At 29.1% G+C, this 27,366-nt stretch overlaps 1 protein-coding gene across 1 annotated transcript in view; it reads left to right on the top strand.

Annotated features, from left to right (window-relative positions):
- Positions 1-24,322, top strand: part of LOC129976127 (uncharacterized) — a 35,870-nt gene extending 11,548 nt beyond the window's left edge. The window contains exons 4-13 of the mRNA XM_056089528.1: positions 788-948; positions 2,762-2,890; positions 6,686-6,806; positions 8,277-8,449; positions 11,042-11,179; positions 12,090-12,152; positions 14,689-14,842; positions 16,465-16,601; positions 21,200-21,376; positions 23,770-24,322. Coding sequence (XP_055945503.1) covers positions 788-948; positions 2,762-2,890; positions 6,686-6,806; positions 8,277-8,449; positions 11,042-11,179; positions 12,090-12,152; positions 14,689-14,842; positions 16,465-16,601; positions 21,200-21,376; positions 23,770-24,234 — 1,718 coding nt within the window. The 3' untranslated portion in view covers positions 24,235-24,322. The remainder of the gene's footprint in view (positions 1-787; positions 949-2,761; positions 2,891-6,685; positions 6,807-8,276; positions 8,450-11,041; positions 11,180-12,089; positions 12,153-14,688; positions 14,843-16,464; positions 16,602-21,199; positions 21,377-23,769) is intronic.
- Positions 24,323-27,366: the final 3,044 nt, after the last annotated feature.

The following is a 27,366-nucleotide window of genomic DNA, read 5'->3' as shown; positions in this document are numbered from 1 at the left end:
AAGCATTAACATTAAAAAAAGCATTTTTAAAAAACCTTAATTTAAAGATTGGTAAAAGCTCGAGATTGTATGTTTTGAACGAAAACAGAAATTAGTTTGAATTTCATCTTAATAGTAAAATCATTTTACAAATTGGGTATCAAATTAATTTTTTAAAAAGAATTGAAATCTGCTATCGCAAATTTCAGCTATCATGTGAAAACATTATTAATTTTAACACATTGTTTTAATTAATTAAAGTCATTAACCAATTAAACTGGTCACTATTAATTTAAACCGGTTTAAGTTGGTTAGTGGCCATTATATATATATATATATTTTTTTTTTAATTAAATTAAAAATTTAAAAATTAATTAAAATTTATCTTAAATTAGCCCATGTTATATTCATTCTAAAATGTTCTCTTATTTCCTTATCCAATTCCTACTATTTATTTAATTATTTTTTACACGCGCTCTTGAAAACTGGTGACTTGAAACTGAGCCAAGCGAAAAAAAATTACTGACAACCACATATACTTTGCAAAAGTACCTAAGATTCTCTTTTCTAAGTCTATATGTGTCGAAGAAACTCTTATAAAATCTCATAGTAATGTCACTGAAAGGAAAAATTTCTGCCACTTTGCAATTATATTATAGTAAAGAGACAATTTTATTCTCGTTTTTTTCTTGTACTAATTATGGCTCCCGCGATGCAATAAATCCAAGTTAAATTTCAAGTTTCTTCTTTTCGGCAGCGCATTAGTTAAATTATGTTTACATATCTATATATATGCATTTTTTTTCAGATGGGACGTGGAATACATCATCAAGCAGTACGATAGTACCTCTTGGATACATCGTGACACGTATGAATTATACAAAAGGTGACCCCAGGTTCAAAATTCACGAACAATTCATCAATGTTTTTGGTTTTGAACCTGGTATAACTGATCCTAAGTTGCTTGAAGTAAGTTTTATTAAGTTTAACTTCCTTAATTGATGTTAACTCTTCTTTGCATAATGATAGAAAATTTCCGTCATAACATTTAGTAAATAAAAAATTGTACTTAAAACAAATGTACTGAAAATTGATTATTGCGTAATAAAGAATGTAGTTGCCAAAAAAAAATTAAATGTCACAATCATTATAGCGGATTTGAACTTGTCATTCCACTATTTGGTGTGGTTAGATGAAACGTGCGATTTCTTGGATATTTTTTATAACTAATCGGAAATTTTTTTGCTAATAAATGCGGTAATGAATGGAAAAAAGTTTTTGTATTTTTGTTATTCTCTGTGCAATTTATGTCGAATACCCAAATGATCTTCCCAAAACCATATGACAGAAATTTACGTCATTATGCAGTTGTTCCACTTCTAATATATGACGAAAATGTTTTTTCACTATATGTTTATTTTATGTTATTTTTGTAGAGAAATTTGATTGAAGATTGGCCAAAAGTAGGTAGGTCAGTCCGGTGCAAATACCTTGAATGCAAAGGGTATTTTGTCTCGAAATAAGAAAAATAATTGTTTTTTAATTATCAACAGGAATAAAAATGATACAAAGATATATTATTTTTTTTTATTTATTTTGTATTGAGCTTAACATGTAGATTTACATGATGATGGATATTTCCATCCTACTGTTTTTGTAATTATTTTATATTACATAATTATACTAGGATTTTTTTAAACATTTTTCCTATAATATATAGCATGAATTATATCAGCCTGGTTTATTTTTTAAAAAAAGGAAAAAATCATGCAAAGAAAGGTTGTAGCAGTTAGAACTACTTTATATTATATAGCATGACTTTAAAATAAAGCCATTATTTGGATGTCAATCGTAAAACATTTGAATAACAAAATGTAACCAGATTGGGCTTTCGTACTATTCCGATTGCGCAGTTGCTATTAAAATAGAAAAAAAAAATGTTCTAATTTTAACAATCAATTCCAATGTGGCGCTACATCCATTCAGTTAGAGAAAAATTACAGAAATTACAATTTATATTGCAAAAATTATTTTGGAATTTGGTTGTATTTATTATTCAATGAGTTATCATCTCAATTTCTAAAGCATTGTCAGAATTTAATACATAACGGAGCGTGGTAGATTCTAACAATTCATTTGTCAATTCATTCAATTTGGTCTTCATTTGTCGGTCTTATCGACTTCGATTGGCCATGAAATCGTAAAGGGACTGACCAAGTCATTTCGTAGAACTAGATCCGAAGCTCAGATGGGATTATTGACCAAAACTCACCACTTTAATACTATTTATTCATTGAAATTTCAATAATATTAAAGATTGTTATAAAAAATATAATTTTAAAAAATCAATTAAATTTATATAATTCATTTTTGTGACTTTTTTTATATTTTTTCAACGTAAAATTATCAAAATTCTTTGGATATATTTTGAATAGACTAAAATTGTAGAAAATCAATACATTTATTTCAGAAATCCCGATATTCTGGATTTGATTTTTAAAAAAAAACATATCCGACTATATCAGGATCAGTATCACTCTTAATAAAAAAAAAAGGCGTAGAATCAACATTTTAAATTTTTTAACCTTATCATGATCTCCCCAACAAATTTTGTATTTCATTTGCTCAAGAAAGAAGCAAACAACATTTTTTTATATTATTAATTTCGATTAATTCAGAAGCATTTCTTTTATAATTTATTCAAGATTTCATTTATCTAGCCAAGCTTATTCATATTTTCTGCTCCGATTTTATTAATTATATAGGAAATTTTCATTTCTAGCCAATTCAAGGTTATACCTGCTCTGGCCGAAAGGAAACTCTGCCTTTCCCCGACACCAGCAGATTGCAAGCTGTGGAATTACGCTCTGAAGTGATTGTGCCAACTGATTCGGAGATAAGATACGTTGATGTGAGTAAAATATTATTCAAAATTAGGAGGACATCAAAATGTTCAAGAATAACTTGAATTACAGTCAACTGTCAGTCAAAGAATAATTTGATTTGCAAAGAAATTTTCTCAGCATAAAGCATTTCGGGTGACAAAAAATTTATGTTAAAACACGAAAAAGAATATTTAATTCTTTTCCTGTTGGAAATAATTTAATATTGTTCTAAATAAAATCGATAAACTAGGAAATCTTTACTTTCGTTGAAACTAGATCATAACAAAACGCAGTACATTTGTATCTTTAAAACTATCGATCTTAACCCTTTAAAAGGCCTTTTTTTTCTTGTCATGGTATATTGAAATATTTTTAGGATTGAGATTTATTTAAAAAAAGTAATTCGTTTAGCTTATTAGATAAAATTTAATTTGATTTATTAATTAATTAATAACTAAGTAACAAATATGGATACATCATTTTGTGTATAATAAAGAATAGAAGCATATATAGATACTTAATAGATACCTTGTCAGAATTTACGCTGACCTACATAATTTTATTCAAAAATTGGTGAATTTGGTGAGAAGCATTCTTCCCATGGCCTGAGATAGGGTTAAAACATAACCTATTCCATAAAAAATGAAGATCCGGACACGTCATGAGCTTTTAATAGCGTTTACAATGATAAATAATGTTTATATAGTAACTAAATGTATGTGTGGCATGTTTAAACATGCATAAAATTTCCAAAAATTTAAAAAAAAATCGTTTTCTCTTTAATATTCAATATTATACAGTAGCTACTTAAAATTAAATGTTACTTGATTGCAAGTTTTTTCGGGAAGTTGACCATTGAGAATATTGAATGTATATCAAATTAAAAATATAACTTCCCAAAATATTGCAGTAAAAAATGATTTTTGCATCCTCTTAAAATTTAGAAAAATATCTTTTCAATGATACCAATTTTTTCCTATATATATTTTTATTATATTTCATAAATTTAAAATATATATATATTAAGTAATTTGACAACAAGAATACAAAAACACATAAGAATTTTCTACGAATATTTAACGAGTCAGAACAAATATACAAAAACATAAGAATTTTGGATGAATCCAAAGTTATTTATAAAAATCAATATAAATGTTGCAGATATTTTTTCGTTTTCGTTTTACAAGACGAATTACTAACGTTATTATGCCCAAAAATAATGCAAAATTATGAAACTCATCTTCTGTTCATAACGCAAATCATTATTTATTAAGTAGAGTTCAGAAAAATAAGAGATACAATTATTTAATTCAGAGAAGAATCTTTAAAATATAAAAATTAGGATGAAGTAAAAAGTAAAATTTTACATTGTTTTAGGTTAGAAATTAGATTACATTGTTAAAAAGCTAGAAATAGCTAATGTCTCTTTTTTCTACGAATTTTAGGAAAACTGGCAGAAAATAAAATAAACAAAATGGTATGAGGCTTTTAAAATAATAAGAATTATATATCTATCAAAATGTGAAGTTAAAAATATTTTTCTGAAGAAGCCATTTATGTATGTGACTACGTTTGGCATGAATTTTTGAATAAAAAAACTGGAAAAATATCTATGAAACCAAAGTATACCATTTAAATGGTAAATTATTTTAAAAACTGAAGAAAAAATTTTTTGGCAAAAAATCTTTTAAATTAGAAGTTTATCAAATGATTCGCTTATAACTTAAGAAATTTATTATCTAGTTCCTGAACTAAAAAATAAATTAGATTTTTATCCATTATTTAAATATTGGGGTTCAACTAATAAATAACAATAAATTTTCATTTTTTTTTCACTTTGTGAAACATTAAAACAACTATAAATTATTCGTAATGAATAGATTCCTTATTTTCTCATTTAGGAACTGTAGAATATATTGAAAAATTATTCTGCAAAATTTGAGCAAAAAATATGTAATAGAATTTATGAGAAAATTTTTCCAAAGATTGGAATTTGAGAAAATAGCATGTAAATATGTAAAATAGTATTAAAGCATATGCAAAGTCATATATAAAAATCAAAGTAACTTCTCAAAAAACAGACTTAAAAACCAGATTCAAACGATTTTAAACGAAACATTTATTCAAGCATTAAGAATATTAAATAAAAATAATTTCATAATTTCTAAAAAAATTTGACTTTTCAACGTATTAACTACCTGAAGACCAAGTTACATAAGATATTTTAGAGACTATTAATTCCAGCGAACCAGTGGTCGCCAAAGGCGGCAAGTATCAAGTAATTCAGAGAATATTGAAAAATGTTTCATAAAATTTGATTTGCATAATTTTTAGTTATTAATCCTTAATGCTTCGGTTATAAAGCTTCAATTTTTATATGAGCTAATATATCAATGTAAAAAATATGTTACAAACTGTTTACTCATTTCTTTATGCCACAATTCATTAATTATTTCTCTTTTTTTTTAATCCTATGTGAACTAATATATTATTAGGAATGCTTTTCGTGAACTATAAATACTATAGTGTGATTTATTGTAAATAATTTGATTATTGGTTTATATTCCATTACGAGATTCCACCAATCGAAGCAACTTCATAATCTCTAAAAAAAACTATTCGCTAAAGAGATAAAGAATGTTATTAGATTAGATACTACGCATATGCAGTTATTTGCTTATTTGATGAATATTCATTATGCATTAAGTCTTAAGGCAAGATCAAATTGAAAGGATCGTCTTAATTGAAAAGCGAAAAACATTATTTAATGAGAAATTTGAAATAAAAAAAAATAGAGACATAATTACATCATTCAGTTGAAACAAACTAAAATTAAGAAGGCATTTCCATTTAAATCCTCCTATAATTTGGAATTTAGCAGCATTATATAAAAACTTTAAAAAATTTTAAAAAAAGAGTAAGACATATATATGGTATTTAAAATTAAATTATTATAATAAATCATTAATTAAATTATTAAAAACATAGCAGATTTCGAAATATCACTTTATATAGAAAGAATATACCATACTTCATCGCTGCGTAGTCTGGTGAAAGCTTATAAGCCAGTTAACAGCTACACTACACGAGCAATTGCTTTTGTATTGAGGTCATGTTACTGTCGTAGCGCCTTCTACCCACAGCAACCAAAGTCGTCAGATTCACTTGACGCAGCAACACAAAGCCGTGAGACTCACTTGGCGCAACAGCAACCACTCATCCACACATACTCGCCATAACGATTGGCGCTACTCAAATGGGTACAGGCACATTAGAATCAACAGCTAATGCATCACCACTCAACAGCCATATCTTTCGTCTCACCTCCGACTCACTGGAGGGAGAGTCTGTGGTGAAAGCTTATAAGCCAGTTAACAGATACGCTACACGAGCAATTGCTTTTGTATCGTGGTCATGTTAATGGGCTGCGAACCACAAGGTCCCAGATTCTATCCTCGCTCATACCAATCCGCCACAGTAGAAGGGGATTTATTAGTATGTGTCTGTTATTTATTTAGCTTTTATTAATTTATTCAAATTTATTAGTGGCATTATTAGGATTTTCTAATAATGGAATTTATTTTTTCTGGAATTTATTGCGAGTTTTTGCGTTTGAGATACAATGGAACAAATTGTAACACCTTAAGAGATAAATAAAAATAAGATTGAAAGATTGAAACTTCTTTCAAAAAAACTTTGAATTTGCACTTTTTCAAAAGATTGCTTAAGCTTACTCAAACAAGAAGCTGAAAAATTATGCTTTACCATTTGCTTTTGGATGACTTTTTTAATAAATGCTTCTTTTAAATGTCTGCTTTCAGACTTGGTTAGATACTAAAAACAAAATCATACGCACGGATTTGGAAAGAATCGACTTAGAAACTCCCGTCTTCGAGGAAAAATTAAGGAAGTATGAATCGGAAATTGCAATTGCAGAAATGGGTAAGTAGTAGAATACGTTTCCTTCTTATATCTATACAGCGAGATTTAATACAGGATGTCTATTCTAATCATGGCACAATTTTAAATCTCTAAAACCTTAGGAATAAGCTTGTAATAGGCCTGGAAGAATTATATAAATAAAGAACTTTTTTTTATATAATTTTGCTTCAATCAATGAAAGTACTGACAAAAAATTTTCCAAATCTAAATATTTAGTCTCCGATTCCGAATAAAATAACCTTGGTCCATTTACATTTAAAGAAAATTACTTTTCTTCATTTACATCTGCCCGAGATATGAAACTTTTAATTTCGTTATTTTAGAGAAATCAATAACCGTCTGAAAGAGGAAGTTGATTGTTGAATATTCCACTAAAATGTCAAAAATGGTCTAAAATAATAAAATTCAAAGTTTCATAACTTGGTCGGTTGTGACCAGAAAAAAAAAATGAAAGGTTTATACCTCTCCTAATTAAAGAGCTTAAAATTTTTCTGTCCACAGAAGGTCAAAATCTTCTTGGTCCTATTCCAGTACTTACACAAATTATAATTTTCTTGATATCATTATATGCGAGAGAGTTTTTTTTCCCTTCAGATAAAAAAAAAAATGCTCAAGAGGCAACAATTCTCAAATTCCAAAAATTGCAGCGTTGAAGAGACTTTAGGTGCTGCCAAAAGGAAATTTTTAAGCCGTATTCACATATGCACACTAACAATGCCAAAAATGCATAGTTGTATAGTTGACCAGGATACTTAAATTACTTCGAGGGAAGTATCAAATAAAAATGATTTGTATCTATTATTTAGCACAAAAATAAGACCATAACTTTAGAATTTTAGTAATATGTTTCGAAATGGGAGTAATAAGATCACATATGTCTCGGAAAAGGTTAAGAAAACGGACGTGCAGTTTTACATCCTGAAAAAAAAGGGGGCGGATCATCGTTTGAGGGCAAATGGAATTCTATGTTGTATTTAGAACCAGGCATTTTATCTTTATAAACATATTGGTATTCACCGATTTAACAATGGAAAAACAATAGCTTTTAGAATAGCTTATAATGAAGATAATCTAAAAAATTGGTACTCTTCCTATAGGAACCTACCTAAAAGAGACAAGGAAATTAAAACGTTAGATGCAAATGATATCATTAGAATTCAATTATATAAAATTATGTAAAAATAAATTTTGTGACTCTTGGAATGGTCAGCATGGTCACCTCCTAAAAGATGTAATGATTCGGTTTAAGTTAATGAAATAATGTTATCACACATTGCTTAAAATAGTTAACACTCTAGTTAATATTAATTGTTTTGTATGAAATCCATTTAACAGAATGATTTCGAATTGAGACTACTGTACAAATAAACCATTATTTTTTATGAATTAAAATTTTTAAGAATGGCTTTCAGAAACCAAGAAATTTTCAAAATGAGAGTTTGAAACTTATTGTGATTATATCTTTTGCAGGTATTGTTTACAGAGTAACTTACAACAAAGGGGCCTCCAACTGCGAAGTTATCCCCTTCAAAGATTACACCCATGATCCTCAAAATCTCTTTAACATCAAATTACCGAAGGAACAATGGGATGTAGCGAAGCTTTTTGGCAGGAATCAGACTAATTACGTTTATATAGGAAAGGTGAGATATAATCAATAGTGGATACTCATCTTCAGTCAGTTTTAAATATACTATTTTCAAAAGTCAAGAATCCATTTTTTTTTCTGAAAAGCACAAAAATGTACAAAATTTAACTCATTGGTCTTTGATTGAATATTCAGTAATTAAATATGCTAATAATATGTTGTATTTTTGATACCAAGTGTAAATCATACAAAAACTGAAGGAAGTTCTGCTATTGTTCCAGATAATCTTTCCTATAGGGGATGAGTGATAATGATTATTTCCATCAGTTTACTTGAATTTCCAACATTTTTAAATCAACGAAAAATGTAAAAAGGAATGAAGAAACGGAAACTGATTTCATTATCTACAATTACTTAAAAATTCAATAGTCAAATTTGTATGAGAAACGAGAAAAAGACCACATCGACCAAACTTGCCATTTTCATTTAAGAAACGTGGCACAGTACATTCATACATTAACAGCGGCATGACATACTACTAAAAATATTTTCATCCAATTCGCGTTTGTTATCTTCTTAATATAGAGAAAAACTTCAAATAAAATATACCAAAATTGGATGAAGGATGTAAAATTTAAACTAGAGCATCTTTAAAAGAGTCTCAAAATATTTCTAAATTATTCAGCACTTAAACATGGGGGGGGGGATTATTTATAACATAATAATTAGAAGTCAAAGTCTAGCATATTCTTGAAAGGTATAATAAAATATTCTATCCAAAAAATGATAAAAATACATAGGAACAATATACAGTTGAAAAAACTACATTATCTAGTAGGGATCATGTAATTTCTAAAATTATTAATAAGCTACAAATATATATTACTAGCTTATTGGTGGGATTGGTAATTCTACGATTCCTTTGAGATCGCATGATCTTCCATAACTACACCGTTATCTCAAGTAGTACAGTTTTCTTGATTATGCATTGTTACTTTTCCTTCTTTGGATATCTTATGGCAGAACTACTATATAGCGAACCGATGAGTTTTTAAAGCTGGAATGGATAAATTATCAAGTTCGGGAGATTGAAATATATGATTGTTCACTGGTAGAATATTTCCAACACAAGAAACCCATGATTAGAAATCCATTTATAAAATTCTTATATGAATGAATTTTGCTCAACTGAAAGTATTGAAGGTCACAAAGTAAAAAAAGTCAAGGAATATTTGATTCCTCGATCTCCTTGCTTGGCTTTCCCAAGGCTTGATTCCAGAAAAAATTCGTCTTGTAAATGGATCAAACGCTCCTAAGAATGTGAGAGCCAAATGGTGCCACTCTCGAGAGATCATCGGAATAAGAAAATGGATCAAGGAAAGAAGTATTCAAGATTTGATTCCAAAAAAAAAATGCATCTTACAAATGGTTCAAATGTGTCCAAAGAATTTGAGAGTCAAATGGCACACATTCTTGAGGGAAATTCGAATAAGAAAACGAATCAAGAAATGAAGGATTCGGTGCTTGATTTCAGAAAAAATTCAACTTGTAAATGAACCAAATACATCCTAAGAATGCCAGAGTCATATGGCACCGCTCCTGGGAGATCTTGGGAATAAGAAACTGGTTCAAGGAATGAAGGATTCGCTACTTCAAGCCAGAAAAAATCCTTCTTCTAAATGGGTCAAATACCTCCCAAGAATGTTAGAATCAAATGGCACCGCTCTTGAGAGATCTTGGAAATAAGGAAACTGATTTTTACGTACATTAGACAGTCAATTTGAGACAAATTACTTCACATTAGTGTAGTATGTAGAGGCTTATTATGTCAGATCTTGTTCTGATCAGTAAAATCGAAATTTTGCAATTGATTTTTCATTTTCTGGTCTGTGAGTGTTGTGAAATTTTGTGCATGTAATGACTTAATATATTATACGAATATTTTCATAATTAAAATATAATTCAATAGATTAATTTAATTAAATTTTTATTCCATACAAGTGACACCATTTGCAGTGAATTTTAGAAAAAAATAGAAACAATATTCCATAATACTTATAAAAAAATTACAATCCTATATTAAATTTACTATTGCGATTGCATATTATTGTTTAGAAAATCTTTATATTTTACAGGAAAGCGATTTTCGACAATTAATTCTAAGAATTTAGCACAGTACTTAAGAAGAATTAATTATTGAGATATCCTTGAACCCTTTCTAGGGCCGTGTTAAGTATGCTTCCCATTAAATTTATCAATCTTTGTATGAATTTATGTAGGTTGGCATAAGTTCTGACAATTTTTCTTTAGAAAGACAGAAACTTAGATGCTTTAGTTCCTTATTTTACACAAAATGATGTGTCTTTATTTGATATTTAATTATTAATTAATCAAATTAATTAATTAATTAAATTTATCTAATAAGCTAAATGAATCCCTTTTCTTATTCTAATTTCAAGCCTAAAAATAAAAAAAATGGCCCTTTAAAGGGTTAATAGGAATCTTTTCTAAAAAAACGCTGGATATAATCACAATCGAAATAAATAAAATAAAATATATAACATATTTCGATGAGAATTATTTTAAACAAACTAAAAATTTCATTACAGTTTTCATACATTTAATGTCTTTTTTTCTCCTTCTACAGACGTATAAGAGGGACGTACCTTGTCACATGTTTCAAGGTTTGCGTAAAGACTGGCCTGATCCATCAGCCAATGTCGAATCGTTATGGGAGTGGTGTTTTGCAACGACGGATTTATCAAATATGACTCAGACAAAAAAAGTAAAATCATATTTTTTTTACCTCAAAATGCAAATTTTTCCTGCTGTTTTTTTTTAATATGAGATTTATAAGTTCGATAATATCTTTAAGATGTGCCAAGCATGATGCGACATGCAAGATTCAAAAGTCATTCAATAAATTATATAGAGTGCAACGTTATATAGAATAGATCGTTGAATACAGAATTCAAATTTGGCATGCAGTAAGCTCATGATATATAAAGAATGGATTTTTCTAAATTTTAATTAGACTTTTTTTATTAAATTTTAACCAAAATGTTAATGTACGTTTTCAATAACTTCATATTATCGCATAAAAATAATTTTTATAAAACCCTAATTTTTTTAATAACTTTTCATTGGCAGAAGATTTATTTCCGAATACTCTTCCTCTAATTTTAATAATTTAATTATATTTATTTTACAATAATAATCGTTTTAGTTATTAAATATATTACATACGCTCATTGAGACAGCACTTTTGTATATACATTATTGTTATCCTAATTCAGAGCTATTTAAGATAATATAAAGAAATTTGAATCATGCTTTATTAATTCCCAATTAGTAAAGTTAGTGTTAGGTTTTATTACATTTTACTGCTTTATTTCAATTATCTCTCGCTTTTTTTTCTCTTCTCTTTGCTAAATTAACATCATTGATATGGGGGGGGGCGATAATGCAGTACGAAATCGTTTCTTAGAAAATCATCCTAATTTTTAAATGAGAGATTATATTTTAGAAAAAAATAATTTAAAAAAATAGAAAATTTTCTAAATTTATTATGTGTTAAAGGCAGATAATGGGTTTTTTCTACTTTCTGAAGATTTTATTTTTCACCATTTAAAAGTAAAATTGTTTTAAAAATGTGTCTTATGAATTTTCATATTAATTTCTTATTACTTTTGCAGGATAATATTATTTTCAAAAATCAAGATTATGGGCTCGTCCATGCGCAGTTCAAAATTCTGAAGGTAACTAGCTAAACTACTATTATTAATAATGTAGCCTGCATTATTGTGCTTTTTGTTTTAGCTTTAACAATAAACGAACCTATAGTAAAGACCATTACTTTATATAATTTTTAATGATTCAAAAACTATATGCCATAATGATTCATTTCCATAAAAAATTAACTTTTCAAACATTTTTGAAGAAAAAATTTTAAAACCTCATCATATGACCATTTCTGTTCTAAAAAATGACATGGGGAAGTCTGGAATACAGTGCGCGAAAAAAGTATAAGGACAACATGTAATTGCATGAAAATATGCTTTATTTCTATTTCACCTAAATGAACTTTTTATATTTCTTACTTCTGCTGCATAATTTTGTGATAACACTTATACCACATAAAAAGCATAATTTAGCTTCAAAATATTGATTTTACAAAATTTAACATTAAAGAAAATACGGAAAAAATTATAAGGACATGTTGTAAAATACTTAAAAAATGTTTCAATAATCAAGAAAACTACCTTTTTTTTCAATCACTTGAATAAGCCGAGAGGTCATAGATCCTGAAAGATCTTTTAAAATGTCCACAGATATTTTTTCCCAAGCGTCTTTGATAGCGGCGACAAGATCTTGTGTACATTGATACTGTGTGCCGTTTTTATAAACTACTCGGGCTAGAAGTCCCCATAAATATTCGATTGGATTAAGATCGGGACTTCTCGTCGGCCAATCAAGTAAATTTACAGAATTATCTTCAAACCAGTGTTTTGCACTCGTAGAAACGTGTATCGAAGCATTATCCTGCTGAAAAATATAGTCCCCTGAAGTAATTAGTGACGCTTCAGGTAACAAACTTTCTCCTAACATATCAACATACCTGTCCGAATTCATTTTACGGTTGATAAATACAATTGGAGTGGTTCCATTTGCCGCAAAAGCGCCCCATACCATAACCGAGCCACCACCATATTGACGCCTGGAAAACACTTTCTTGGTCTTTCGCAGATCATACCAAAAATAACGAAAACCATCAGGTCCATCAAGATTAAACTTTCTTTCGTCCAAAAAAATTACATCAGCCCGCTTTTGACCAAGAGAAATGTATTTTTTGGCAAAGTGAACTCTACTTTTCTTATGATGATTTGTAAGAGGGGGGCGTGACACTAATTTCCCATAAGAAACTTGAGGATGTTTACTCAAAATATTTTGAACAGTCCTTGTTGAGCATGGTAAACTTAAATTTTGTCTAACTTCATTCGCGGTTTCTCTTTTCTCGCAATCTCTCCTTACAATCATTCTTTTTTGTCGACGAGTGAGAGTTTCTGGTTTCCCAGTTCGCTTTTTCATACCATACATCCTAGGATTTTTTAGAAAATTATAAACCACCGTTTTAGATCTCTTGATTCTTTTTGAAATTTCCCATCCACTTAATCCACATTCTCGAAAAGCAACAATTTTTCCTTTTTCAGAGTCAGAAAGTTGAGTTCCTTTGGGCATCGTTTAAAAATTCACACTGAAAGTCGCCGAGTGGGAAATTCTTTTCACAAATGAATCTTTTAACTCGGAATTGTCATTTTATGCTTTCAAATATACAAATTTTTAAATAATTACTGAAGAAAAAGCAATGTCCTTATACTTTTTTCCGTTTTCATTGAGGTTTAAAAATCAAAATTTAAATTTTAGCAGATTTAAAATTGAAAATTTTAATTACTTTAGGCATAAAATTTTTTAGTTTTACTTCTATTTTTGCTTCAAAAATTTGCATACGATTCTGTAAACAAGGCTTCTAGATTTGGCGATTTTTCGCGTGTCCTTATAATTTTTTCAGGCACTGTAGAAGTTTGCAATTGCTTTCTGCAAAACATCTGTTCCAATGTCCTTGCTCTCGGTGTCAATTGCTGCTCTCAAATCGTCCAATGTTCAGGGCTGTGTGAGATGAGATACACTGTGTCTTAGACATCCCCATAAAAAAGTAGCACGGGATAAAGGCCTCTCTATATCATTGTCTGTTTCGTAATGGAATCCAACCCGATCAGCCTAATGTAAAATGTTTTAAGTATTGAAATTTTTGTAATTAAATAAAATTTTTAAATTAAATAAAAAAAATTTTAAAAGCTTGTAGACAAAGATATAGTTTAACAATTCTAGAATTTATTTAAAAATGTAAAAGAGAAGTTATCTAAACAATTTTTTATCTAACCTTTTGATCTCTATTCATGGCACTAAAATACTAAATGGACTGACAAAAATAAGATTTTTATTTGCCATCTTCTAGAAAAAGTACTTTCACTTTGTAAGATTTGGTTCAGGAGTTTGCCATTCTGTCTATGGTTTAAATGTACTTAAATCTTGTCAATCTGTCCGAAAAATTAGTATTAGTAAAACAGTATACTCCCAAGTATCCGGCTTCCGCACAATCTGGCCTATTTTTCTTTCGCCGTAATTAAATGAGGAGGGCAAGGCGTTGCATTGGCAACATTGTCAAGGCATTTAATTCTAAAATGCTGTGATAGGAGATTTTATGCTTAAATTGCTATTTTTTATTCTTTTTAGAGCGGGGATCAAATATTTTATCCAGCTCTAAATATGAAGCATCATTTTTATAAAGTCCAGAAGCAAGATTCAGACATCATGCAAGCCACAAAGTTCGATATAATCAGGTGCTTTGGACAGGGTGAAAGAAGGCCTCTTCAATTCATTGTGGATTGTAAGAATTTTATCTGAATAATTTTTAGTAAATTTTCAATTGTTTTGTTTGATGAAGAAGAAAATTAAATTACAATTCTATTAATTTCTGTTTCAGTCTATCATTGATTGAAAGGATATTTTAAGTTATCAAATATCATTTGTTATACATAGTACAAATTTAGAATCTCTTCATAAGTTAGAAGTGATCAAATTACTTAATTTTATTGTCCACGAACTGTTATCACAAAAAGCGATGCAATAGCGAAAGTCACCTAGCTTGCCATTTGTAGCAAAAAGAGTCATAAGTTCATTAAAACTATAAAAATTCGTTAAAAAGAAACAAATTATTATTTTTAAAAGTTCAATTTGCGCGAATGTAACCCATTAAAAATGAAAAAAAAATTGAACTTAATTATGAAAACTTCTTTTTCATAGTAATTTTATTATAATTTTTTTTTATCAAAACATTTTTAATTGCAAAAGTAAAGTGAAATTTAATGCAGATTTCTGCACATAAAACTTCAAGTATCACAAATCTTTCATTCAACGCCAGCATTATGCTATCGTACCAAATCAACCATTGTTAGATTCTTTGAAGGATTTGCTTGTAATAGTCACCATGCGAAAATATCATAATCAAAAGCACTTAAAACAATCAACATATGTATATTATATCCTGAAACAGACATCTACAGTAGTAATCTGCATCATCGAATAGATGTATTCTTCACAGGATCTCGCACTTTTATCCAATCAAACAGCAGTCATGTGCTTGTCACGAGTTATTACTGCAGACTTTGTGAATTGAGAATCATTTGCCATGAAGACTCGTGAAAAAAGTAAACTACAAAATTATACCGATTCTTTAACACTAACATGTTGGGCTTACCGATTAATAAAACCCAACATGTATCGCAAAGATGTGAACACTCCCGTATGAGTGGTGTTAAATTCCGCCATAGCCAACATATTCGTCCAATGTGACAGTCCGAAATGACTGACGACATCTTTCACTGTTGCCCTTTCTTCTAGTTCGAAGGGCATCACCTAGACTCTGGTTGGTAAATTTGCACAGTGACCAATTGGCATTTCAGTAAAAGAATGAATGCAAATCCTATTATACAGACATATCCAGTTTCATCCATCATCACAAAAATTGTGAAATTAAAAGTTTTCTGTTATTTAAATCGATTAATTTTCTTTAATTTATTCTCACATTCACCTGCAACATTGTATAAAATTTATCCTTTTAGCAACTTCCACAAGCTGCTATGAAATTAATTAATAAATTTGTTTACAAAATGTTAAAAAAACACTTAGATTTATTAAAGTAACGGTATTATATATTGCATTTTATTAGCTATCGCATTACCAGTTCATTTCTGTTTTCAATATCATTTCTACATATTACTAAAACAGCACCAATCTTTTATAATGAACATATTATTTTTATGTCATAAATTTATATGTATATAACGTTATGGTATATGCGATTTAATACGGTGATTTTACATAATTGCCTATTATTATTATTATTATATATAATTTGAAATTTTCAAATCAAAGTATTTATTTTTAACTTCATAGAGATTGTTAACAATTCATAATTTGCAAGTTACGTTCTTCCATTTTGTTACACAGGGCCCATGGACGACAAAAGTCAAGATTTTGTGGGCAAAGCAGTTGCCAACAGAACTTTCCTAACGAAATGGAAAAACATGCTCTACAGTGCTTCCGGAATGAAACCCTACAGCTTAAGAATCACCAAGTTATATGCGGTAATCTCATTTTCATAACCCTTTTCCCATCATTTGGTCACTTGATTGCTTCATCATTTTTAAATTTCAGTAGTTCTATATTAATACATTTACGCTTTTTATGCAATTTCAAAAAAATTGAAGAATGCTCTTTCTTCAGATTCAGCTCATAACATGTGTAGAATGTCCTATGAGATTATTTTCTGTCTGAAAATAATTTCATAGGAAAACATATATATCATAACAATGGGACAAACAAGCTTGTATCATTATTAAAGTACAATGATACACGACTGGCTGTCTCATTGTTGTTTACATTGGAGGGTTTTTTAATCGACCTAAGGAATCTCTTTTTTCTTTTTCTAGTTAGAAAACAATAATTTTTTTAAAAATTCAAATAATAGAACAAATTTTCAAGTATTTTATTTCTATAAACATATCTTTCCATTGGTATACAATTTGGTGTGATATGATATTTAATAAGGCATCATATATATATATATATATATATATATATATATATATATATATATATATATATATATATATATATATATATATATATATATATATATATATATATATATATATATAAATAAATTCTTAAATTTACAACGTTGCTCCCGCCGTTTTTCCATAATTGGTTGCAATGGGAGTTGCTTAGCGAAATAGGCATATCAAAGATGACACAAATTAAACTTGGACATATAATATAACGACAGCATTACATCAGTGAAATAGTATTTGCATCACAAATTTATTCTCAATCGAAGATGTCAGTTTTCGAGCCAAATTCTCATAATTTGTGGGAGTTAATTTTTTTGCTGCCATGTGAAAAAACTACAGTTAAGGTGCATCGAGTGCTTTCAAGTACTTACGGTAAGTATGCTCTTATTGAAAGAACATGTCGTGGGTGGTTTCAATGCTTCAGACCGAATGTTCACAGTGTCTAGATTATGCTCATGGAATCAGTTCTGTCTGATCTATTATGAGCCGTTGAAAGTGAGTGAAACCATCACAAGGGATTGGTATCGAACGCAATTGATGCATTTGAGTCAAGCATTGAAGAAGAAACGGGTGACAGTACCAAAAGAAATACGACAAAGTTATCCTCCATTACGATAACGCTCTGACACATGTCTTAAAATATATTTGGAAACGCTAAAATGGAAAGTCTTACCTCACACGTATTCTCCAGGCTTTGCTCCTTCCGACTACTATTTGTTACTCAAGCACCCGGCCTGGCCGATAAGCATTTCAGCTCTCATTAAGATGTCCAAAAATGGGTCGATTCGTGACTTGCCTAAAAAGATATGTCATTTTTTCGAGATGGTATCCAACAACTGCCAAAAGAGTTGGCGGGAAATAATAGCTAGCGATGAGCAGTACTTTCAGTCATGAATAGATATTCATATTTTAAAAATAAAACCTCAAATTTTGAAAAAAAAAAAAAAAAACGGCGAAAGCAAAGTTGTACACTTAATACAAAACGACACTTTTATAAAATGAGAGCTATTTGACCAAAAGTTACCATACAGAGAAACAGCGTTTAATCAGTTTTGACTTAAATTATTATTTGTCAGTATAACAATATAAAAACAGCATTAAGAGAAAACAAACTGGAATACAACCATGTTTAAGTTTATTCATGTGTTACCGATTAATTATGCCAATTTAAATCATTTATTCATTACACCAGCCTGCAAAAAAAACAAAAAAAAATTTTGTTTGTAAAATTTTAATTGATTTATATCAGCAATGATGATGTCATTCCAAAATGCAAACTAAATTTTATGTAACAGGTAAGGATTTTTTACAAATGACGATGAAAAAATTAACAAAATGCAGTATAATGCATACAGTTACAACTGTAGTTGCTATTAACTAAACGCAATAATGCTGTTCATTTACAATATTATGATAACTTTTGTGTTTTTCTTGAAGTCAAGAAGCTTCTTTTTCAAGTTTTTCGTTTATGGTCCACATCACTGTCTCTTTTTAAAGACCAACAGTAATCGGTCATCATGTTAACATCCCACCGTCCTTGATATCTGCGTTCCATCTCCTTTATATCCGGGTGGAATCTTTCACCTTGCTCGTCACTCATTTTTCCTAAATTGTCTGGGAAGTATTCCAAATGTGAGTGAAGGAAGTGAATTTTAATGCTCATATTGCACTCCAAAAGATGATAAGTACGTAATAACTCAGTTACAAGTTCTTTGTAATTTTCTTTTCTCTCATTTCCCAAAAAACCTTCTACGACATCTTTAAATGCAATCCAAGCCTGCTTCTCTCTGTTTGTCATACATTGTTCAAAATTGGAATCTTTAACTAATTTCTTTATTTGTGTTCCATCAAATACACCTTCTTTAATTTTAGCGCTAGACAATTTTGGGAACTTCGATATAAGATACTCAAAACATTTTCCACCTTTATCCAAAGCTTTCACAAACTGCTTTATGAGTCCCAATTTTATATGAAGTGGGGGCAATAAAATATTTTGTGGATCTATTAAATATTCATTTAAAATATTCTTCTTGCCAGGAATCCATTCTTGTCTCTTCGGCCATATCTTTTTTTATCCAATGACTTTCTCTGTCCCTGTTATCCCATTCACAAATAAAGCACGGAAATTTAGTAAATCCACTTTGTTGCCCGAGAAGCAGACCTATAACCTTTAAGTCACCACATATTGCCCACTTGTGTTCAGTGTATTTTATTTTAGTGAGAAGCATCTCCATACTTTCATATGTTGCTTTCATGAAAACGGAATGTGCAACTGGAACTGATGCAAGTTTAGATTCGTTATGCAATAAAACTGCTTTTAGACTCCTCTTTGAGGAATCTATAAATAGTCGCCAATCATTCGGATTATAAGGAATATTATCTTCTAATTCATGTAACAAACCAGTTATGTCAGCACAATAAACCAAGAAGTTATCAGATTTGAAAAATGATAAAAATTGCTTTTCTCGATTCCTGTGCCAACTAAACGACGTATGTCTCGTTAGTAAATTTTTCTCTTTTAACCGAGAGCCTAATAATTCTGCATTTTTTTTAGTTAAACCTAAATCACAAATTAAGTCATTTAATTCGGCTTTATTAAATTTTTCAGGTACTTCATTTTTCACGGTGAAATCCAACTGCCATATATGTTTTGAATTTTAAAATAAAAGGTTTTTTTAAATACAATTATAAGTATTTATTCAATATAAATGTATTATTTAATTTCAATGAAGTAAGAGGTTTTCAGAATTTATTTAAACAAATAAACATACATACTTTATTAATTTATCCTATCCAAATCGCAAAAAATCTGTGTATTTTTACTTATTTAAAAATTTTACTTTTTAAAAAAAACTGTACCTGATACGTAAAAACTGATATTATTTTTGAAATAAGCATGCGAAAATACATTAAAAACAACTATTACTTTTAAAACAAGAAATTGTTGCAGGCTGGTGTTATTCATTTGTATTTAGATCAAGATTGCATGTGTAGGCTTTTCAAATAATTTTCAGCCCACATTGAAATAGAAATACTAGAAAAGATTTTTATTTTAGTGATACTAAATGGCATCATGTCTCGGAAATGGTTAGGAAAAGGACGTGCAGTTTTACATCCTGAAAAAAAAGAGGGGAGATAATCGTTTGAGGGCGTATTTAGAACCAGGTATTTTGTCTTTATAAACATATTGGTATTCTCCGATTTAAAAATGGAAAAATAATAGCTTTTACTGCAAACGAAGAAGACATCAATTTTGTAGATTTATGTAAATTTGCATAAATCATACATTGTATAATTCGTTATTGAATAATAAAAGGGTTCGTTATTATTTTATAACGAATGCGAATTCATTCGTTATTAATGTGAAGATTAATAACGAATAATTTCGAATTCGTTATTGATGAAAATATTAAAGAAATATGCAAAGGAAGAAGTGTTACCCATCGTGCTTAGAAGGGAAAGAAACGGATTCGTGCTAAAGAGTCAGGAATCTGTTCCTAAAATATCAGAATAAGCTATCATGGAAAGCAACTGCAGCAGTTGGAATATACGAGCTGGTTTACTTGAAATGAAATTATAAAGCATAAAACAATTTATAAAATTCTATGATACTACTTTTACAAAATGAGTAGCTTCAATTTTCTGATTTTCATCAAAAGGAAGTTTACACATTATACCATACTGCATCTTAAAATGTCTCATTGATATATTATTTTAAAATATAAAATCGTCAACATATGTTATTTAAAAATTTGGATGCAAGATATATCCATTTTACAAAATTCAACTGCTTTCGCTCGAAATTACAATCTAGAATGATTTTCTGACAATTTTATATGGAAACATTTTCCTTGAATAACAGTTTGCTTTAGGATCACTGGCAACACTTAGGCACATATTTCATTATTTTGGCATTCTGATGGCATCCCGATTCATTCTTTAGATAAAACAAATTCATATCATTACCAAAAAAAAACGTAGATGAACAAAATTAAAACGAATGGGTCGCTATAAAAATTTATCAGAATTCGTACATGAATTTTAATTTAATCAGTCACAGTGTTTCTTTCTTTTGTGATCAATATTTAAAATATATTTTTTTCAACATATAGACGATTGCCGATAAAAAGATGTACCTAAGGTTTACAATTTTGAGTCCTCACAAAGATTTGCCATCAGATATCAAGAAAGGAGAAAAAACAGCTTTGCAAGCCGAACAGAGTATAAGGGACAAAATGAACAGTAACGGTGGACTTTTCATTAGTTTCCGACCATCTGATGATATGCCGGTAAGTATTTCTTGTTTCTATTTCTCCTTAAAACTTTTGAAACTTATAAAAAGTACTCATATTAACACTATGCCGTCTGGCAACACCACATTGTATACCACGCAAACTATCTGATCTAGTGATAACTAAAATTATCTGAATCAGTCCTCCCGGCATCAATCAAAAAAAATCCTGAATAGACGTACGGACGGCATAGTGTTAAACACCTACATACATAAAAAAAAAAAAAGACCTACATACATAAATTCTTTAAAAATTGTTCTTGAAGTTTTCTTATCAAATTCTATGAAGTAAAAGGACAATTTTAATGAAGAATTCGTGATAATTGATGAAATAATTAGTTTTAATAGCTGAATAGTTTATTAAAAAATAACTCTCTCTTTAGCACTGTTTTAAGAACAGAATGGGAAACCAACGTTTTAATTTTCTTCAGATTTACTGCTCGCAATGTTTAAAAAAATGCTTTACATACTTTTAAGTTATCTTTCCCCATAAACTGAGAAAATAACTTTTGGAGGTTTTTAAGTATAGTTTGGAACAAAAATTCTTCCACATTATTGATTTTCGCGTGTGTGTGTGTGTGTGTGTGTGTGTGTGTGTGTGTGTGTGTGTGTGTGTGTGTGTGTGTGTGTGTGTGTGTGTGTGTGTGTGTGTGTGTGTGTGTGTGTGTGTGTGTGTGTGTGTGTGTGTGTGTGTGTGTGTGTGTGTGTGTGTGTGTGTGTGTGTGTGTGTGTGTGTGTGTGTGTGTGTGTGTGTGTGTGTGTGTGTGTGTGTGTGTGTGTGTGTTATACAGCGCAAATCATTAAATAAATTTGCCGTTTTCGGCAGGAACACACTTTGAATGTTCAAAATGTGCATCTAGGAGAGATACTTTAAATTTTAATCAAAAATTCTTTTTAATTAAAAACTAAATTAAAGTTTGGCATTTTCATTATTATTGCACAAAAATGGCATAAAAAATCTTCTTATTGATACATATTTAGTCCTAGTGTAATGTTCTTTTCCAATTTTGAAAATTCTAAAAAATTATTTTGATATATAAGTTGCAACAATACTTTTCAATGTTGTGGTAAAAAGCATTGCAAGCATATGTATATGCAAGAATACAGGGAAACGTGCCATAGATGATGATGCGGATAATCTATCATTTCTAGTATATTGCGTCCTTGTATTGTTGTAATGGTTAGTAAAATCTACTCTAATAATTTTGACTAAACAGAGATAAATTAAGTTTCAAAAATCGCATTTCCGAAGTAGTAGATTTCTGACTAGATAGATTAAGTACCGACCTAGGACCACTGATTTGAGAAGAGGGCCCAGGTAGGATGACAGAAAACTTCATTTTCTAATTGCCAAACAAATTTGTAAAAAATATAAATTATAAAATATCAACATATTAACAATTCATAAAGTATAATTGATGAGGTTCTGAGGAGATTCATTGAGTTTACTTAGTATTTAGTATATTATTTACTTAGTAATTATAAACACCAAGCTTTAATAATATTTTCTGAAAAAGGGATACCGTGTCATCTTGAGACATGATAAATAAATGAAAACATTCATTTTCACATAAATATTTTTATTTATTATGACTCAATAACACAAATGGAATTAAAAAATGAACCAAAATTAGATTTTTTATTTTAGTTAACATAAAACATTAATTGTTGATTAAGTGAATTTAGTTTCACATTTTAATAGATATTTGACTATTTTATTAACAAAAGGACTTTATAATGTGCAATGCCAAAGGCTTTCAATGATATATCACTGTCTTTTGTTCTCAATTTTTAATACATCGAGTCCAAAAATGAATAAAGAAAATTTAATAAATTTCAACAGTGACTGTTTTGAAAACAATTTTCTAAGTGATTTTGATTTTACTGATGAGATGAGTCGTAACGTCATAAAACTTTAATATTTTCAAAATATAGTTTATATAATGTCACTAATTGGAAATTTACGTGAAGGTGAAACTGCGCGGTACGGAATAACATCAACAACACAGAGTGGGGAAAGATTAGATAGAAAATTGCATATCTTACAACTTGATACTGAAGAAAATAATGACTGATTAATATTTTCTAATCGTAAGTTTCCTGTAGGAATAAAAAATAACAGTATACTTCTGTGGAAACTGCAACAGAAAACCTTCAAATTGGAAACTGTTTCAAACAGTATCATACATTCAAAGCTTATAAATAATTAATTAAAACTCATATATTTGTAATACTTCTTCAAAAAATAAATAATTTCTAACAAAAATGTTATTCTTATAATATTGAAATTGTTTCGCATATTTACAGAAATCAGCTACAACGTAAAGAGAAGCGTTCATCTAGGCAAAACTACACAAATTATTTACAATTCTTGACTCATTCTTTTTTCAGATGCTGAAATTAATGGCTGTTAAACACAGTTTGGAGCTACAAGTCAAGACGGATTTCACAGAACACACCACGCCATCGATGCCAACGCAAGGAACAAAAGGAACGACCAAAATACCGTTCTCACTTAGACCAGATCCTGAAGATGAAACAACATCGTCTTATCGATCCACGGTCACTCAAATACCCCGTGGAACCACGACTACTCAAAAACCCGGTGGATCCACGACCACTCAAAAACCTGGTGGATCCAGCACTCAAGACCCCGGTGGTTCCACGACCACTCATAAACCCGAAGACAAAACTACAAAAAAACCGGGTACAAAAGATGGGTTGAAAACGGGAGGTCATGGACCATCCACAGTGGCTGGAATTTCGATAGCCATGCTACTAGTTGGTATTTCGATTGGATCAACAGGTATCTTCATAAAGATGAATGGATTACCCTCTTGCTTGAAAACTGGGTAGTTATCAAGACAAAAAGTGATTATTATTTGAATATATTTATTATGTATTATGTCTATTTTCTCAGAAAATAAAATTATGACTTTTTGTTTTTGAGATATAATTATTTATGAATGAGGGAAAAAAGAATTTATATTGAGTGTATATATACAACAGCTATAGCTATACATTTCGTAAAACACCTCATAAATGTTAAGATATACTTTAATAGAAATTGTTAGCATTGATGGAATCCAAATTCTTGAGACACAAGAGAGCTGCAAATGACACTATGAAAATAACTTTAGGTATATTTAGACTGCCTATAGAATAAATTGCACTTAATTAAATATTTTTACTTAATTGAATGCACATTACTTTTTCAGTAGAAATAAATTATTTTTGATTAGGAGAAATGTAATATTTTTTTCGAGAAATCACGGGAGAGACATAAGCCGCAAATTGATTTTCTTTTTATTTAAATTATCTGATTACAAAACCGAAGCATATTCAAAATAAAATATATTTTTATTTATCGTCATAATGACGCTAAAAACGGGCTAGGTTAATTAAATAAATGTGTTTTCATTATTTCAACACGTCTAGCTGTTTCATAAAAATGTAAAGTAGCCACAATTATCCATATAAGTAACAATTATTACAAGGATCTTATGATAATCGTTTCGTTGCATATAAATGGGGAAAGATACATGAAAGTGCTTTTGATTCTCCGATTAAAAAAAAATCAATTTTTAATAGCAATCTAAAAATAATGGTTTTAGAAGATCTCATTTTTTTTTTCTTTTAGGAAAAGGAAAATTCTAGAATACCTAACAATAAGCTGTCCATTGAATGCATGCACTATTTTATTATTTATCTTTATCTATTTTATTTGGGAGAAAAATATACTTTTGACAAGACTTAAAGGGGGGGGGAGCTGTTTGTGTTTTTAACTTGATATAATTTCTCATAAAATTTTATTTTGATGTTCGATTTTGCATTTGAATTTTAAAAGCAAATTTGAAAAAATTTCCCAGGCATATTTTAAGATATTCTTTATTGACTGTAAAAAAATGGCATACTAATACGTCTGTTAGACAAAATAATATAAATTCATGAAATTCGGAGAAAAAAATTTAATTCCATAGATCCGAATTTGTTAGTCTGCAATATTTCACTGTAAAATTGCCCCATTAACATTTAATTTCTATTTTAGACAAAAAGTTTAATTAAATTAATTAATTTAATTTAATAATAACAATTAGATAAAATCTAAAACCCTTTTCTTGCAAATATAACAATCAATTCATTTATTATTTCAAATTAATAAATTAATCATTTCAATACTATTGTATTTTGAAAAAGACCTCGAAATGTTTATAAACGATCTATTTATTAAAGATTACTGTTAAATATCGGTTGAATCTTCCTGCATAATTTTTAGAGCCAAAAAGCTTCCAATAATTTTAAAAATATCTAAGCTGTACCTCTAAAAAATTTTTATAATCTTTTGTGATATGCATTTGAAAAATAACTATAATGAAGAAAAAACAGATCTTGGAATTAGCCCTCAAATTCAAGGACATGCATTTTAAAGCATATGAGAACGTATTATGCCAGAAAATAAGAAAAAAGCAAACACTGAAAGAAACATCTAATATTACTGAAGATTTCTTACCTTAGAGCTATGGTATTGAAATGAAAGATCAGATCGAGCATCATCTCGTCATTCGTAAATAGTTCATAAGTAGGCAAATAGCGGTCACCAGAACTATAATATAACTATCCAGTGCCGTCTGTAACGCTGGGCCGAGTTTAAAAATGTCTCGTTTTTATCTGCGCCATTATCGTTGCACAAATCCCTATTTCTATTTTGGCATCAAGAATTTTTTTTTCATATATATTTAAAGTGACTAATTTATTGGTATACTAATAAAGTAAAGCTCGAATAAAGATTATGTGACCACAAACTTCACGTTTTATGTACATTTTTTATGCTGTATTGTAATAAAAGTCAATGAGGTGAAGTCTACGATTTTTATTATTTTATATTTATACTGATTCATTATATTCTCCTCTCATGGACCAATCGAAGTCATTACTACTATTTCCTCTTTTTATTTTTGTAGATGGCATTTCATCTTTTTCTGCTAGTGAATAACTATTTGTTTCTATCTCTATTTAATGATTAGTTTTGATTTGAGTTTCCATGAAATTTTTTAGCTCATAGAATTCTCGGATTTTTGCTTACTTTTAATATTACTATATATTTATATCTAAAGTGGCCTACAAATAAGAATTTTTTTTTTTTTATTTCTTGAACACTTTGCCTAAGTACTTGGCATTTTCTATTAAAGTTTTCGTTATTGATTTGTGACAATCGGAGGCAAGATATTATTAACAGGATAATAATCGGTCTAGATGAGTACATTTTTTGGTTATAACTGAAATACGTCTCTTATTATTCTATCTTGTAAAAAAAACTATTCTTATTTCTAATTATTTCAATCTTATTATTTTTCAACGAAATTTAAAAAACGAATCACTGAATGATTCGATATCGATAAGTAATATAAATAATAATTTTAAAACCAGTTATGTTTCTTCATGCTGTTAAAATAAATGATTTTGAAAAATCAAAACCTGACTTCTAAAACAACATAAAATAAAAAGATAGAACAATTTACATATAACTTTTTTTAAAAATTCACATTATATCAAGAATGAATAATCAACAAATTAATTCCCTCAGTTCTTCAAACGTTTCTTTCCCCCAATTTCAACAACGTTACTCAGATTAATATATCATATAATTAATGAAATAATTTAAGAATAATTTATGCTTTTCATGATATATAAATCCATTTTTAAAATCCAATGAACTTCTTGCAAGAAGATGGATTAGTTTAGTTTACTTATATTAACGTCGCGTTTTAAAACAACACTATCGCTATTTTGGGACGGACCTCGTCATTTTGAAACGCTGTCAGATGACGAGGACGACATCTGAATTGGCAACCCCCCCCCCCCCCGTCTCCTGTCCAAACTTCCGCACTACACCAGAAGGAGGACGTTGTCATCCCGACAGATTTAACGTGTACCAGACCCGCTTACACGACGGTTCTTTGGTGGTATCGGGTCTCGAACTTGAAACCC

The sequence above is a fragment of the Argiope bruennichi genome, chromosome 7 (assembly GCF_947563725.1).
Source record: "Argiope bruennichi chromosome 7, qqArgBrue1.1, whole genome shotgun sequence".
Classification (NCBI taxonomy): domain Eukaryota; kingdom Metazoa; phylum Arthropoda; class Arachnida; order Araneae; family Araneidae; genus Argiope; species Argiope bruennichi.
This window is presented reverse-complemented; position numbering and strand designations above follow the sequence as displayed.